The sequence below is a fragment of the Dromiciops gliroides genome, chromosome 1, assembly GCF_019393635.1.
Source record: "Dromiciops gliroides isolate mDroGli1 chromosome 1, mDroGli1.pri, whole genome shotgun sequence".
Lineage (NCBI taxonomy): Eukaryota > Metazoa > Chordata > Mammalia > Microbiotheria > Microbiotheriidae > Dromiciops > Dromiciops gliroides.
This window is the reverse complement of record NC_057861.1, coordinates 45034527-45052548: the sequence shown is the minus strand read 5'-3', so window position 1 is coordinate 45052548 and position 18022 is coordinate 45034527. Positions and strand designations below refer to the sequence as shown.

Here is an 18022-nt window from a genome sequence, read left to right as displayed (position 1 = left end):
CACGACAGACTGAACCTTCTGGCCACTGGAGGTCAGTGGGAGACCTCAATGCAGCCCTACTGAGTGGCACGGTTTCCCTTCTTCTGAGTGGACACTCACCACCCGCCTCCCTGAAGACCCAGGACACCTAATGCCTAACAGCCTGCACAGGCCACTGGGTTCAAAGGTACCTGAGGCTCCTCAGTGGCCATTCGGCACATGTCCTCGGGGTCCAACTCCACAGGATCATATCCTAGCTTGGCTTTGGCTGCTGCTTTAAGGTTGTGGCTGCCCACTGGAAGGTAACTGTCCCTCTTTACCCATCTGGAAATGAGAAGAAAGGATGAAGACAAAAGGTCATCCCCGCACTAGCCCCGAGTGCCAGGAAGAGCTAACAAAGGCAGGCCACAGATGCAAAGAACAATGGACTTAGAGTCAAAGCACCTGGGTTCGAACCCTGCCTTTGCCTTGGCAAAGCACTTCATTTACCTCTGCAAGGAGAGAACAGTCAGACTAGGAGGCCTATCAGGAAGGCATCTTCTGAGCCCGACTCCCATGGCTGCTAGGACAGCCTCCTGCCCTGCCCTGGTCCCTTCTAAGAACCCTCTAGCACCAGAATTCCCTTGATGTGACATTCCTGGGGGAGCAAGAGCCACTGCAGCACCCACCTGAGACAGTCCATGTGGATGCACTGAGAGGACTTGTATTCCCCTTGGCTGTCCTTTTGGAATCCAATCTCCTGATGCATACTCAGTCCATGAACTGCTGCCCTCGCTTCCACAAACGGCCTAGGCAAAGACGGAAAGGGATGAGACAAGGCCCATGGGGAAGGGGGACAGCAGAGAATGCTCTTCCTCACTTATCTCCTCTTCCTTCTCCCCTCATGCCAAAAGAAGCAACGCAGTGAGGTGGGAAGGACACTGAGCATGAGACAGGAGACCCTGCCCTTCCACTTACAAACCAGGTGCTCCTCAACAGGCTTTTTAACCCCTCGGATGCAGTTTGTTCATGGGTCAAAAGGAGAAGATCCATACGCTACCTCCCTCAGAGGGTTATCCATGAAACTGCTGTAGAACCATAAAAGGCTAAATAAACATGAACTATTATTATATTAGGGCAGCTAGGTGGCACCACAGTGTATAGAGTGCTGGGCCTGGTGTCAGGAAGACTCATCTGAGATCAAATCTGGCCTCAGACATTTATAAGCTGTATGACTCTGGGCAAGTCACTTCACCCTGCTTGCCTCAGTTTCCTCATCCATAAAATGGGCTGGAGAAAAAAATGACAAACCACTACCATATCTATGCCAAGAAAACCATAAATGGGGTCATAAAGAGCCAAACACGATTGAAAATGACCAAACAAAAATTATTATATTATTACTACCACTGTAGTAAAAGGAAATGCTAAGGGGCAATTCTATGAACAAGGTGAATTCCAGATACTATCTCTCTTCATCCTACAAAGAATGAGAAAACTCATGCATCCAAAATGATGGGACTCACTAGGGTATGAATTGCAAAAATTGCAGCCATTTACTGTCTTTTCTTCACTCTACCACAGGTTTCTAGTGTCCTAGAATTGAGTCAAGGCTGGCTCTCTCTCCCCAGAATAGAATATACTCATTCCTGAGCAGCACAGCAATCCAGTCAATATAGTCCCTCTTTAATTCAATTCTTAGTTCCTCATGATTGTTAGTGAAGCTTTAAGTTTCCACTTACCAGTCAAAAAAGTCACCATTGTAGGTGACCATAATGGTAGGTTTGGTTTCCTGGACATGCTCAAACCATCTCTGGATTAAATGAGCCTGTAATCAGTAAAAGGATACAATAATCAACAGCTCTGTTTATCTTCTGAGAAGACATATTGGCTACTTCTTATACTGTCTTAAACACTCTTTGGTTGAAGGAACCTCAAGAAATCTTGCTCCTCTCCTATCTCTATCCCCAAGGTACCCAGATCCAACCAGGCACTCAACACAGGAGATCAGGTCTTCCCATCAAACTCCCTACCAATGCCTTCTATTGCCCCACCTAGTTGGACCCAGACCCCTATTGACATCCTTTCAAGAAAGAAACCAGAGCCCCCTGTTCCACTGTGACCCTCATGATCATTAACTCCTTTCCCAACAGTCATGGGCTGGGCTCTTCAACCAATACCAACTCCTAGACAAGGGACATGGCCACTAATATCACAGAGATGAACAAAGAGTTACCAATTACCAGTGGTAATAGAAGATCACCAGGACTTCACGTGTATATTATCACTGTGCCTTCTGGCCCACGAAGCCTGGTTATCTACAGAACATTACCCTCTCCACAGCCCCAGGCACTGCCATCTGACCTACCAATGTACCCATATCAGCCCTAATCACCCTCAATTAGAATGAGAGCTCCTTTAGAATAAAGACTTTCTTGCTTTTCTCCTTTTGTATCCTCATTGCTTTGTATACAGTAAGTACTTTTAAAATGCTTTTTCATTCCTTCCTTCCTAGAAAAATCTAATCCCTCCCATAATGAGATGAAAATTTTACTTTCAACTAAGTTCAATAAGGTACAATGACAACCCCTGGCAAAAGAAGTAGAAGCCAATTAGTATCTTCTTCCCACATCACAGAGTTCTTGGGCAGGGGGAGCACCCTAGAACTGAGAGAAGGCTGAGAGCTTCTCTTAAGAAGAAGGTGCTAGGTCAAAACAATCGTGGGGTACTACCTCATACCTATTGGATTGGATAATAGGACAACAGAGGAAAATGACAAATGTTATAGAGGATATGGGGGAAATGAGACATTAATACACTCTTGGTAAAGTTGTAAACTGATTCAAACATTCTGGAGAGCAATTTGGAACTATGGCCAAAGGACTATAAAACCATGCACACTCTTTGACCTAGTAATACCACTACTAGATTGGTATCCAAAAAGAGATTTTTTTAAAAAGTTGAATTAGAAATTGAGGAGATACCCATCAATTGGGGAATGGCTGAACAAATTGTGGGATGAGATTATTATGGAACACCATTGTGCTATAAGAAATGATGAGAGGGGCAGCTAGGTGGCACAGTGGATAAAGCACCAGCCCTGGATTCAAGAGGACCTGACTTCAAATCCGGCCTCAGACACTTGACACTAGCTGTGTGACCCTGGGCAAGTCACTTAACCCCTAATGTCCCGCAAAAAAAAAAAAAAATGATGAGCAGGATACTATCAGAAAAACCTGGAAAGACTTATATGATCTGATGCAAAATGAAATGTACTATATACAAGACTGAAGCATAATTTTTTTAGTTCTTTTTTCTAAATTTGTCTGTTCTCTTTCACAACCTGACTAGTATGGAAATGTTTTGCATGACTACATATGTATAACTTATATTGAATTGCTTGAGCTCTTAAGCGGGGTTGGGGAGGGAGAGAAGAAGAGAATTTGGAAGACAAAGTTTTAAAAATTGATGTTAAAATTTGTTTTTACATGTAATTTGGGAAAAAATAAAATTCTAAATAATAAAAAAGAAAAAGGAGGAGGTGCTTACCTCATCAGGTTCATTGAAGATACAAAAGGGTCCCTCATATTCTGGCTTAGGAGTGAACTCAAAATCTTCAATGTCCTCAGAAACAATCTCCCTGTTGGTGATCAGGTATCCCTAATGAAGTTGGTTAGAAACCTGCAGTTAAAAATACTGCTAGCGATGCAAATTAAAACAACTCTGGGGGCAGCTAGGTGGCGCAGTGGATAGAACACCGGCCCTGGAGTCAGGAGTACCTGAGTTCAAATCCGGCCTCAGACACTTAACACTTACTAGCTGTGTGACCCTGGGCAAGTCACTTAACCCCAATTGCCTCACTTTAAAAAAAAAAAAAAACCCTGAGGTACCACCTGACACCTATCAGATTGGCTAATATGACAAAGAAGGAAAACAATACATGTTGGAGAAGCTGTGGAAAAATTGGAACACTAATCCATTGTTGGTGGAGCTGTGAACTGATCCAACCATTCTGGAGAGCAATTTGGAACTATGCCCAAAGGGCTATAAAGCTGTGCATATTCTTTGACCCAGCAATACCACTTTGGGGTCTTTTTCCCAAAGAGATCATGGAAAAGGGAAAAGGACCCACGTGTACAAAAATATTTATAGCTGCTCTTTTTGTGGGGGCAAGGAATTGGAAATGGAGGGGCTGCCCATCAATTGAGGAATGGCTGAGCAAGTTGTGGTATATAAATATAATGGAATACTATTGTGCTGTAAGAAACGATGAGCAGGAGGAGTTCAGAGAAACCTGGAAGGACTTGCATGAACTGATGATGATGAGTGAGATGAGCAGAACCAGGAGAACACTGTACACAGTATCATCAACATTATGTGTTGATCAATTGTGATAGACGAGATTCTTCTCACCAATCCAATGGTACAAGAAAGTTCCAAAGGACTCATGATGGAAAAGGCTCGCCAAATCCAGGGGAAAAAAAAAGGAACCGTGGAATATGAACGCTGATTGGACCATACCATTTCTTTTGTTTTGGGTGCTGTTGGTTTTCTTTTTTGAGGTTTTTCCTTTTTGCTCTGATTCTTCTTGTATAACATGACTAATGTAGAAATATGTTTAATGTTATTTTTATATATATATGTATATATATATATATTAAAATCTATATCAGATTACCTGCTGTCTAAGGGAGGTGGGGAGGGAGGGAGAAAAATTTTAAATTGGAAATCTTATCTAAACAAATGTTGAAAACTAAAATAAATGAATGAATGAATGAATGAATACTGCTAGCAAAACCACAAACAAAACCAACTTACTGCCCAAAAATATGGCTGGCCAGTCTTACAAGATGTCTCTAAAGACAGTTCCATGACATCCTACCCTCCCAAAGAAGAGGCATTAAGATTCAAGTCCTAAGGCTAGAGGGGCTCCCTAACCTTCCCATACTGTTTGGGGAGTTGTAACCAATACAACTAGAAGTGACGAATGATGTTTCAGCCTCAGTTCTGACTTAGATTTCAAAAGCTAAAGCAGGGGGGCAGCTAGGTGATGCACTGGATAAAGCACCAGCCCTGGATTCGGGAGGCCCTGAGTTCAAATCCAGCCTCAGACACTTGACACTTACTAGCTGTGTGACCCTGGGCAAGTCACTTAATCCTCATCGCCCCCCCCCCCCAAAAAAAAGCTAAAGCAGGCACTCACCTGACCATCCACCATGTAAGAGATCATCATAATCTGGTCAGTCTCTGCATCCGGGAACTTGAGAGGTAGTTTGGTTGTTTCAATGTCAAATGCCAAAACTACAGGGTCCTATAAGTGACCAAAAGCACAAAGGGCTTAGTGGCCATCCAGCCGGCCTTCTTTTTGATCCTAACCTGGCCATTTCTAAGAGAAAGGAAGCCCAAGAGTCTCCTTTCTTGTCCCCAATGCATCTAGATACATAATGCTCCTTCGTTGGTGGACTTTGTCCCCAGATTCCAGTCCATTAGAGATGGCTGATATGAGCTCCCCAGCCTCATCTCATCGGTTTAATCAACATAGGCCAAAAAGTTGACGACACTTAAAAGCCCCTAAATCATTTCTGTAAAATGAAATGGTTTCAGCTCAGATTCTGGTGGAAAAGTGAACAACCAATTGATTTGCCCCCTTGTGGCAGCTTCCCCAACCATCAACACTGAATCTCATCTCTCTGGCTAAAGGGCAAGAGGTCCTATGGAAAGTTTGTCACAACCTCTGCTAAGAAAGTGCAAGTATTACTTACAGGTCGTTCAACAAGGTCATCTCGTCGAGTGATTTCAATGGGAAGGGAACTGCCTCGGTATCGAACATTATACCAATGAGCCTACAAAAGGGACCAAGGGAGAGATAGGTTGCACTAAATAAGGAATTCTGAATTTCAGGAAACACTTTTGTCCACATGCTCAGCTTCACCTCAGCATTTGCTTGACATCAAGGCCTTCCCAAAGAAAACAACATTCAAGCCTGGCACTCACCACGTGGATCTTCAGGTCAATGGACAAACGAATGTGGTAGGGAACATCGTACTCTCGCATGTCAACGACGTTGTCCAACTGATCAGCTATCTTCTTAGAGGCCCCTTCTTCATCAGTAGTTACACTACCCCCCATCAATGCACTCCACAGAAAAGGGAAAATAGTCATTAATTCCTCTATTCCCAACTGCAGACTTATAGAGATGAAGATAGGAAAGTCAGTACTAAGTGAATACGAATATCAAAACTGACTGAGTTCATCAGGACGGTCCTCAAAAATATGTCATTCTGGGACAAACAACCTTGAATAACAGCTCACAAACACTTGAAGATCTCTGCCAATAAAGAGTCAGGCCTGAGTTCCTGGGGAGAGGGGGCTGCTCCCCCAACTATACCCTATCAACTGCCATTCCCATGCTCCTACTCTCTTCAGAGTAGGAAACTGCTAACCCTAGGATCGCAAACCCTCTTTTGTCTTTATATACTTTCATATACTAAACAGAAAGTTCAAGAATCGGTAAATGATCAGAGCATTCTGAAAATCCATCTTCAGAACAAGTGGAAAGTTATAGGAGGCTTCAGTGTTTCTGACCTGACTGCCTTCTGCCTACAGCAGGATGTTTCTTCTGCTACTGCTACTACTATGACCACTAGAATGACTACCACTACCACCCCCACCAGTTCTTTTTTTTTTTTTTTTTAGTGAGGCAATTGGGGTTAAGTGACTTGCCCAGGGTCACACAGCTAGTAAGTGTTAAGTGTCTGAGGCCAGATTTGAACTCAGGTACTCCTGACTCCAGGGCCAGTACTCTATCCACTGCGCCACCTATCTGCCCCTCCACCGCTTCTTCTTTTTTTTATTTTTTTTATTTTTAATTTTTTTTTTTTAAGTGAGGCAGTTGGGGTTAAGTGACTTGCCCAGGGTCACACAGCTAGTAAGTGTTAAGTGTCTGAGGCCGGATTTGAACTCAGGTACTCCTGACTCCAGGACCGGGTGCTCTATCCATTGCACCACGTAGCTGCCCCTCCACCACTTCTTCTTTTTGTTTTTTTTTGTTTTTGTGGGGCAATGAGGGTTAAGTGACTTGCCCAGGGTCACACAGCTAGTAAGTGTAAAGTGTCTGAGGCCGGATTTGAACTCAGGTACTCCTGAATCCAGGGCCGGTGCTTTATCCACTGTGCCATCTAGCTGCTCCCTCCACCACTTCTTTTTTTTTTTTTTTGGTAAGGCAATTGGGGTTAAGTGACTTGCCCAGGGTCACACAGCTAGTAAGTGTCAAGGGTCCGAGGCTGGATTTGAACTCAGGTCCTCCTGGATCCAGGGCTGGTGCTCTATCCATTGCACCACCTAGCTGCCCCTCCACCACTTCTTCTTAAACCAACATGACCTTCTCCTACCTCTGCTTTTCCTTTTATATTCTTTCCCCTACACCTTCTATTTTCAGTTTTCACATGTCAGATTTTCCATAGTTAATATTTTCTGAATAGCATCCAAAACTGATAAAACTGATAAAACATACCTGGGACTAAAAATCAACTTCTGAGTTAACTATAACCAATCCACAAACACTTCCTTTAGTTAAAAAAGGACATAGGGGGCAGCTAGGTGGCACAGTGGATAGAGCACTGGCTCTGGATTCAGGAGTATCTGAGTTCAAATCCAGTCTCAGACACTTGACACTTAACTAGCTGTGTGACCCTGGGCAAGTCACTTAGCCTTCACTGCCCCGCAAAAACAAAAACAAAAAACAAAAAAAAGGACATAGGCATACTTTATTCCCTAGGACGCCATTTAAAAAAAAAAAATGCTGCTCTGCTGAGCACATCAAATATATTAGTACTTAGTCTGATTTCTCAAAGATATTTCAACCAAATGAAACCTGGCATTGTGCTGAACCTGTGGCCCCATAAGACCACATACCTGCTTCATTAGGATCAGGAAAATGGAATGGATATGACCTAGGACCTTGCAATTGTTCTTTTTGGGAAGATGAAGCCTACCTAGACAACATGGCTGTATAGGTATCACTGGTGTTGTCCCGCTCTCGATTCTTCTTCACAGCTGGGGAAATCTCCTTCCTCACTTTTACGAGGTCATCCACAGTGTTGAAAGAGAGCTTAATGTAATTTCGCTTCAAGCCTACCAAGTGATTTGGCTATGAAATGAAAATAAATCATGTTGATGAATGCAAGAAAAGAGATGTGACTAATGATGGGGAATTAAGGAGACCAAGAATGGCTATAATACAACCAAGACAAATGGAAACCAGTTTGGGGAAATTGGAGCTCTTGAGTGAGGGAGCACCTGACATTAACCCAAGCCAGTGTCCTTTGATGATCCTCCCAGCCCCAGCCCCTCACTGTTCTCCAGGCCACAAAGCAGCAAACTCCCTCACTTTCCAAGCCTCTTCTAGTCTCCCTGCTTCACAAACGAGCAGACAGCACTTACCAAGTCTAGATCCTCTTTAGGAACTGTCTCCAATTTGGCAATTTTCCCCTGAAACTTCTTAGAGAGAAAAGATGACACTTCCCGCTCACAACCCTACAATGAGATCAGAGTTTTAGCTCTTCCCATGATTAGAATCTACTGTGTCTCCTGACTTTCCACTCTAAAAACCTTCTTCTTTCCAGATTCCAAAGCCCCACTACACATACTTACCTTCCTTGTTGCTATGTAGAAATATGGCTTATAAGCCAGCGCCACCTGGAAAAGAACGAAAGTCATCACAACTCATCCAAGCATAAATTTTTTAAAAGGAGGCAAGGTGCTCTCTTGAGCATTCCTTGAGAGCAGCAAGGGACACACTACTCTTTCTACTCTGACAGAGCACAGTAAGGACAACACAAGGCCCCCACATAGAACATACCTAATGGAATAAGCCTTTATGAAGCACCTACTGTGTACCAGGCTCAGTATGAAGCACTTTGTAAATGTCTCATTTGAAGGTAGAGAAGTTCAAGAATAAACAACTAGGAAACTTTCTTTTCATTTATTTGTATTAGAATCTGAAAGTCAATCATCCTTACATGAGATAGTTATCCCTCAGCCTGCAACTGAACCGATTACATAATTTATTCTAATCCTCCTGAGTTCTAAAGCAATCCAAAAGTACATATGAATATTTCCTTATCAATTACTAAAATTGTAACATCTTTCTCATTAAACATTTAGCTCTGCGGGGTAGCTAGGTGGCGTAGTAGATAGAGCACCAGCCCTGGAGTCAGGAGTACCTGAGTTCAAATCCAACCACAGACACTTAACACTTACTAGCTGTGTGACCCTGGGCAAGTCACTTAACCCCAATTGCCTCACTAAAAAAAAAAATAATAATTGTTTGCTACATAATTTTTAAATAACGTAACAAATGATCAAAGGGGTAAATGCTTATTTATGTTTTATTTGTGAGAAAGATCACAATCAGTCACCTCCTATCCATCACTATTACTCTTTACTTCTCACTTCTGGAATACAGTCCTACCATTAAGAGGTCAAGATTACAGACAAGTCTCTCAAAAATATTCTTGTTTATTTGAAATATAAAGATTAAACCCAACCCTCTCACAGAATAAGTTCTTTCCCTCTGTCTTCTCACTATCTTGCTCCAGTCTTGTCAGGGAGAGTTGCTTCACAAATGGTGATTAAACCTCAGTAGATATGCAAACAGCAATTAAACATTCCTCCTCCTCACAGATTTCTCATGATCAAAGTTAAAACTCAAAGTATCCCTCGCTGACTTCCTAAAGGAATTGCAAACTGTTACTATTAAGATTTCAAAGGGGCAGTTAGTTGGCACAGTGGATAAAGCACTGGCCCTGGATTCAGGAGGACCTGAGTTCAAATCCGGCATCAGACACTTGACACTTACTAGCTGTGTGACCCTGGGCAAATCACTTAACCTTCACTGCCCAACAAAAATAAATGAATGAATAGCTGTGTGACCCTGGGCAAGTCACTTGACCCCCATTGCCCCGCCAAAAAAAAAAAATGAATGAATAAATAAATAAATGGATGAATGAATGGATAAAGTAAGATTTCAATATAACCTCTTTAGTAGAGACTACTGGAGTTGGTGTTACCTATTTAAACAGCAACAAAAACAATTAACTTACATTATAACTACTTAAGGGGCAGCTAGGTGGTGCAGTGGATGGATTACTGGCCCTGCATTCAGGAGGACCTGCCTCAGACACTTAACACATACTAGCTATGTGACCCTGGGCAAGTCACTTAACCCCAATTGCCTCACCAAAAATAAAGAAACGAATGAATGAATAAACATTATAACTACTTATCAAACATAAAGAGCAAAGTAGAGCTAAAAGGGACTTCAGAAACCATCTATTCCAATCCACTTATTTACAAATGAGGAAACTGAGTCCCATGAAGGACAAGTGATTTGGCCAAGGTCTTGCACTGGAAGTTGGATACATAAAGAAATGCCAACTGAGCATGAGGAGATTTGGCGAGTTATCTCTTCTCAGTCTGCTACAGGCAGAAGTGCATTGACACCCACACCTCCTACATCACAGAATTTCTGTCAGAAAGCTCTTTGGAAGCCATCTCGTCCAACTTCTAAGTGAAAAGGAATCTCTGACAAGTGATTGTCCAGCCTCTGCTTCAACCACCACAAGTGAAAGATAACCCACTGGGCTGCCCTTGGCTCAGATAAAACAACGCCAAATCCCCAAGGGGCGCCGAGGTTCCTCATGGGAGAGACCCACTTACCTTAAATCGGTTGCCATCGTCTTGGATGAAGTAGTAATCCACTGCACTGACCAAGCGCTTATCTTCATCTAAAATCTCAGTCTAAAAAGAGAAGGCAGAAGTCTGCATTGTTAACGAGGTCCTCTTTACAAATCAGACCTAAATCTTTAGAATAGTAATGGCTCCTTTTTATCAAAAGTTCTATCTCTGGGGGCAGCTAGGTGGCGCAGTGGATAGAGCACTGGCCCTGGACTCAGGAGGACCTGAGTTCAAATCCAGCCTCAGACACTTGACACTAGCTGTGTGACCCTGGGCAAGTCACTTCACCCTCATTGCCCTGAAAAAAAACAACAAAAAAAGTTCTATCATTTCTAACCCTTAGGTTATATTATATATTCTAGAAATAAATTAGTTTCACCCACTGTCATTCTAAGCAACCAGCCTCATTCACAAGAGTCTCATTAAGACACCTTCCAACCTTGGAGTGCAGGAGTTTCCCCTCACCCTCCCAATACCCCCATGAATCATTCTCTTTCACAACTCATTTTCCCATACAGCCTCTCTGCTGCTTTCCTGAAAAGATTGTTCTCTGAACCTTCTTAACATTTTGTTAGGTGAAAGTTGGAAAGATTCCAAAACAATCATTTCAAGCCTTTTCAACAATCCCACACAGAGCCCCTACAAAACAGAGCCTCCCACTACCTGTCTCTGTCCCCAGGACAAGAATTACCAGGTAGCAATAACAGCTGGCATTTACAATAACTTTTTCTTTCTTTCTTCCTTTCTTTCTTTCTTTCTTTCTTGTTGGGGCAATAAGGGTTAAGTGACTTGCCCAGGGTCACACAGCTAGTGAGTGACAAGTGTTTTAAGGCCAGATTTCAACTCGGGTCCTCCTGAATCCAGGGTCAGTGCTTTATCCACCATGCCACCTACCTACCCTACAATAACTTTTTATGGAGGCAGTTAGGTGGTGCAGTAGATAGAGTACTGGGAGTCAGGAAGACCTGAGCTCAAATCTGACTTACTATCTGTGTACAGACCCTTGGAAAGTCACTTAACCTTTCTTTGCCTTAATTCACTGGAGAAGGAAATGACAAACCATTCCAGTATCTTAAACCCATGGGCAGTATGGTCTACAAGGTCATGAAGATTTGGATGTGACTGAACAATAACAAACTTTTTACACATTATTTCATTTAATCTTCATAAAATAAGTATTATTGTTATTATTACTATTTCATGAGAAAACCGACTGCCAGAGAAATTAAGCTCATGGTCACATCGCTAGTAAGCACTGGAGGCAGGACTAGAAACATAAAGGCTACATTTCCCCTTCACTGGCTGATCTAACACCCTTTCCACTTCCCACTAGATCGTGCCATCTCCCCAACAGTACATAAAGTAGAGATGCCCCTGGCCTAGAAGTGATGCAAAGAAAAGAGAAAACCAAGTAGCTTACCGGGTGCATATTGATTAGCCAGCCAGTCTTCTCTTCAGGCTCATGTAGTCTTTCAAAACCAAATCTTGCATCCATCTTGTCTGTCCACTGACTCCGCTCCAAGCGCTTGAGGGCAGAAAGTGAAGGGGTGGAAGAGCCATCATCCCTGAGGTAAAAAAACAAATGGAAAATCCATCCTCTGTGTTTCAAGATGACATCACACACTAAACCCAGACAGAAACAATCCTCTTTTATGTGATTAAATTTTTTTGGTTGTAGGATACAAAATATGGAGCATTTACATTGATTGTGAAACCCCTAATTCCTCTTTATACTTCCCCATGACTAATCAATCATCAATTACTATTAATTTTTCCTTTGTCATGTCCACTGGACTGATGTCATGCCACTGTTATCACCCTGAACCAGCTATTTATCAGCTCACACCTGGATTATTACAGTAGCCTCTTAACATGAAGAACTGTGCTTTAGGAAGATGGTGGCAGCAAGTGGGATGACTCTGGTGAAGGAAAAGATTGATTACAGGTAACTAAGAGACTACCGTAAATGTCCAAGGAAGAGGTAATAAGAGCTTCAGATTAACAAATATTTATTAAGCATAAAAGAAAGATCCAGTCCTCAAGGAGCTTATAATGTATTGTGGAGACTAAGACATACAAGTAAGTTAATGACAATGGAAGGCAAAATGAGTGCAATAGAAAGTATAACAGAAAGCTCCAAAGATGCTATCAGAAATCTGAAAGGGAGAGAACAAAGAGCCTCAGAGCTGGAGAGGGCCTGATACTATCCAGTTCAACTCATACAACAACGGGAATCCTTTCAACATAATCTCTAACAGATGGTCATCCAACCCTGTTTGAATCAAACAAGCAAATACATATTAAACAGCAATTATAGGGGAGCAGCTAGGTGGCGCAGTGGATAAAGCACCAGCCCTGAATTCAGGAGGACCTGAGTTCAAGTTTGGCCTCAGACACCTGACACTTACTAGCTGTATGACCCTGGGCAAGTCACTTAACCCTCATTGCCCCACAAAAACAAACAAACAAACAAAAAAATAAAACAGCAATTATGTGGAAGATGCTAGAGTAGACTACAAAAACCAAAGGAAAACAGTCCCTCTCCTCAAGGAGCTTACATTCTATCATGCCAAAAACATATCCTTGTGAATATACAAAACACATATAGAGCAGGGAGACACAAGATAATCTTAGAGGGGAAGGCCCAAGCAAGTAGAGAATAGCTTAAGCAAGAGAAGACCCTAAAGTAGAATCTTGAAGAAATCTAGGAATTCTAAGAGACAAAGGTGAGAAAGTAAAACACTCCAGGCATGGGAAACCAGTAGTGCAAAGGCATGGAGACAGGAGATGGTGTATGATGTGTAAAGAGTATGGAAAGAAGTCATATAAATAAGGCCCAAAAAACGGAGGAGCAATGGGATAATCAGCTTTAAATGTCACAGTTTATATTTGATCCTGTCGGTAACAGGGAGCCGTTAGAGTTTACTGAATAAGGAGTTGAAATGAAAATCAGAAAAAATGCTTTGAAAGCTGCATGGAAGATGGATTAGAATGGGGAGTCCTAAGCAGGGTTATTAATTTAGAAACTATTCCAATAGTTAAGGCAAAAGATGGTGACGGCCTGCACTGGAGTGGAGGGAAGAGGACCTCTTTAAGAGACCTTGTGGAGATAGCAACTGATCTGTCATGTGGGATGAGTGAGAGTAAGGAGTTAAGGACGACCTGGAAGGTGTGAAACACAATGACTGGAGGAATGGTCTCAACAATAAAAGAGAAGTTTTAAAGAGGGCTGGCTTGGAGAAGAGGTGGAAGACAATGTGTTATATCTATTAACAGACCATCTTTGTCTTTGTCTGTTAACAGCTTAAGAAGGAGATGTCAATGGGGCATCTGCTTAGAAATGTCCAATAGGAATAGTCTACCTTTCAGATCTTTGGAAAGGAGAACAGTTTATGACCAAACAAGAGATAAAGAATATTATGAAATGCAAAATGGATTATTTTGATTACATTAAATTAAAAAGGTTTTGTACAAACAGAAGCAATGTATCCAAAATTAGAAGGGATGCAGAAAGCTGGGAAACGATTTTTATAGCCAGTCCTTCTGATGAAGGTCTCATTTCTAAAATACATAGGGAACTAAATCAAATTTATAAGAATCCAAGTCATTCCCCAATTGAGAAATGGTCAAAGGATATGAACAGGCAGTTTTCTGATGAAGAAATCAAAGTTATCTATTCCCATATGAAAAAATGCTCAAAATCACTATTGATTAGAGAGATGCAAATTAAAACAACTTTGAGGTACTGCCTGACACCTATCAGATTGGCTAATATGACAAAAAAGGAAAATAATAAATGTTGGAGAAGCTGTGGAAAAATTGGAACACTAATGCATTGTTGGTAGAGCTGTGAACTGATCCAACCATTCTGGAGAGCAATCTGGAATCATACCCCAAGGGCTATAAAGTTGTGCATACCCTTTGACCCAGCAATACCACTTTTGGGTCTTTTTCCCAGAGATCATAAAAAAAGGAAAAGGATCCACATGTATAAAAATATTTATAGCCGCTCTTTTTGTGGTGGCAAGGAATTGGAAATGGAGGGGCTGCCCATCCATTGGGGAATGGCTGAACAAGTTGTGGTATATGAATGTAATGGAATTCTATTGTGCTGTAAGAAACGATGAACAGGAGGAGTTCAGAGAAACCTGGAAGGACTTGCATGAACTGATGAAGGCAGTAGCCACTTGGAGCTCCTGACATAATCACTCCAAAAAACTCCAAATAATGCGATAAGACAATTCCTGGAGCAGCAGAACCCACAAAGGATGGGCTGAGACCATTTTCCAGCCAAAGATGGCTTAGAAGTTCTACAGGAAGGGTCTGCTGTACTGGGGTGGAAGTGGAGCCCAACTCTGCAGCTGAGTTGACACAGATCCAGCCCCAGGCCTCACCGGAGAAAGAGACTGCCAGAGCCTCTGCATCAACTGCAGCTGTGGCTAACTCAGCTCACAGTTTGGTGAGAGGGTCGAGCAGTTGGTTGGGGGGAGATTACTGGGGTCTCTGCTGGCACTGAGGTGGAACTCTGATGTTTTGCCCAGGCTCATATATAGGACACAGTCTTGGGTGGCAGTCCCAGGTGAGGGAAGGGCACAGGCATGCCCGTGCTTGCAACCGAAGTGAAACAGATTTGTTTCCCAGTTAAAGACAATCCCAAAGGACTACTTATGAAACATACTATCCACCTCCAAAGAAAGAACTGATATTGATGAAACACAGACCGAAGCAGGCTATTTTTCACTTTCTTTCATTTTTTTCTTTTATTCAAGTTTTCTTATACAAAATTACTAATATGGTAATGTTTTACATAATCACATATGTATAACCTATATCTGGATCATTTACCACCTCAGGGAGGAGTGAAGGGAGGGAGGGAAGGAGGAATAAAAATTGGAACTGAAACTATAAATAAAAATGTTTATTACTTAAAAAAAAAAAGAAATGTCCAATAGGCAGTTTGTGATAGATTAAGGAGACACATCTGGGAGCCATCTGCATAGATGATAACTAAAACCATTTAAAGCTGATGAAGCTACCAAGCAACAGCAATGTAGAGAGAGCAAAGAAGAGAGGGGATCCAGAGCACCAATCTTGGACATACCCATAGAGGCATGACCTGGAAGAGGATCAGGCAAAGGAGATGGAGAAGGACTGGTCAGATAAACAGTAGTAGAACCAGAAGAGGGCCATGTCATGAAAATCTAAAGCTCATCAAGAGAAGGTGATCAATAATGGCAAAGGCTATAGAGGTATCAAGGAGGAAGAAGACTGAAAAAAGGCCATTAAAAGAGGCCAATTAGGGTGGCGCAGTGGATAGAGCACTGGCCCTGGAGTCAGGAGGACCTGAGTTCAAATCCAGCTTCAGATATTTAACACTTACTAGCTGTGTGACCCTGGGCAAGTCACTTAACCCCAATTGCCTCACAAAAAACAAAAACAACAAAACAAAACAAAGAGGCCAATTAAGAGATCACTGGTAACTTTGGAGAGAGCAGTTTGGTTAAGTGACTAGATCAAAAGGCAGGCGGCAGAGGATTTGTAAAAGAGTTAGAAGAGAAGTGCAACCAATAAACAGCTTTTCCAAGGAATAAGGCTGTAGAGGGAAGAAATATAGGATGCTGTTGATGAGGATTGCAGAATCTAGTATTTGTCAGGTTTTGGGGAGAACTGGGGTATTTGTAGGCAGCAAGGAAGGAATCAGTAGACAAGAGACTGAAGCCTAAAAGGAATGGGATTAGGCTTACATGAAGAGGGGATGGCCTTAGAGAGATGTAGCAACTCTTCAGTAGAGACCGAAGTAAAGGCAGAGATAATGAAAGAGAACATTAAAAATTAAACTGTTTATATTTTATCCCATGGCAACAGGAAGCCATCGGAGTTGGTTGAGTAACGTAGTCACATGGTCAGATATGCACTTAAGGAAAATGTATTTGGCAATAGCATACAGAATGAACCCAGGTGGTAGATGTTTGAGTGGAGAGAAGGGGTAAGATTACAGAGGTGATATAACAGTAGAAAGGGCGAGATCTGGCAGCTGATTGGACATACGGGGTGAGGAAGAGTAAGGAGTCCAGGACGATGCCAAGATCATGAACCTGAAACACTGGAAGGACGATGGGACTGCTGACAGAAATAGGTAAGTTTGGAAGAGGAAAGGGTTTAGGAAGAAAGATGAGTTGATAATGAGTTGTATTTGAGATGTCCAATAGGCAACTGGTCATTGAGAAGAGAGATAGGGGCCAGATTATAGATTTGGGAGTTATCTACAGAGAGATAATAGTTAAACTCATGGGAACTGATGAGGTTACCAAGAAAAAGAATATTGAGAAAGACAAGAGCCTAGGACAGAGCTTTGGGGAACACCCACAGTTAGGAGGGCATGGTGTGGATAAGCCAACAAAGAAGGTTGAGAAGGCTTGATCAGGCAAGTGTCACAAAAGCACAAAGAGAAAGTATCCAGGGAGAGAAGGTGTTCAGTCCATAAACATTTATAGGGGGCAGCTAGGTGACACAGTGGATAGAGCACCGGCCCTAGATTCAGGAGGTCCTGAGTTCAAATCTGGCCTCAGACACTTGACACTGGCTGTGTGACCCTGGGCAAGTCACTTAACCCCAATTGCCTCACCAAAAAAACAAACAAACAAAACAAATAAACAGTTATAAAGTGCCCACTATGTACTAGGCTCTGTGCCAAGCACTGAGGATACAAAAACAGTCCTTGCTCTCAAAAAAAGGCTTCCTTTAGGAAGGATTCTAGCTGGGACTGGAAGGAAGTCAGGGAACCCAGATGTAGAAGTGTAGGGAGAGCATTCTGTGAGTGCACAGCCAGTGTTATTTGATCCTAGAAGCAACAGGGGATTAATTCAAGGTAGGGGTAGGGGTAGTGACCTGATCGTACTTGGCTTTAGGAAGATCACTTTGACAGCTGAGTGGAACTAAGCAGAAAGTGGAACAGTAGATAAAGTGCTGGGCCTGAGGTCAGAAGAACTGAATTCAAACCTAGCTAACCTTAGACAATCACTAGCTTTGTGACCTTGGGAAAGTCACTTAATCTCTATTTGCCTCAGGTTTTTTTGCCTGTAAAATGGGAATAATAACGGCGCCTACCTCAAGGGGTTGTTGCAAGAATTAAATGAGATAATCATTGTAAAGTGCTTAGAACATTGCCTGTCACATAGTAGGCACTCTATAAATATTAGTACTGCTACTATTACTATTATTAGGATGGACCAAAGTGGGGGAGAGACCAGTGGCTGGCAGACCAACAGGCAGACTGGTACAATAGTTCAAGCTTGAAGTGATGAGGGCCTCCATCAGGGTGGTGGCA

At 42.3% G+C, this 18022-nt stretch overlaps 1 protein-coding gene across 1 annotated transcript in view; it reads right to left on the bottom strand.

The window, feature by feature from the left end:
- POLE (DNA polymerase epsilon, catalytic subunit) overlaps positions 1-18022 on the bottom strand; it is a 76244-nt gene that overhangs the window by 55909 nt on the left and 2313 nt on the right. The window contains exons 2-13 of the mRNA XM_043979360.1: positions 12116-12260; positions 10678-10758; positions 8611-8655; positions 8401-8493; positions 7953-8107; positions 5953-6094; positions 5721-5801; positions 5162-5269; positions 3508-3618; positions 1701-1786; positions 648-767; positions 171-303 (exon numbers count right to left, since the gene is read on the bottom strand). Of these exons, the coding sequence (XP_043835295.1) occupies positions 171-303; positions 648-767; positions 1701-1786; positions 3508-3618; positions 5162-5269; positions 5721-5801; positions 5953-6094; positions 7953-8107; positions 8401-8493; positions 8611-8655; positions 10678-10758; positions 12116-12260 (1300 nt within the window). The remainder of the gene's footprint in view (positions 1-170; positions 304-647; positions 768-1700; positions 1787-3507; positions 3619-5161; positions 5270-5720; positions 5802-5952; positions 6095-7952; positions 8108-8400; positions 8494-8610; positions 8656-10677; positions 10759-12115; positions 12261-18022) is intronic.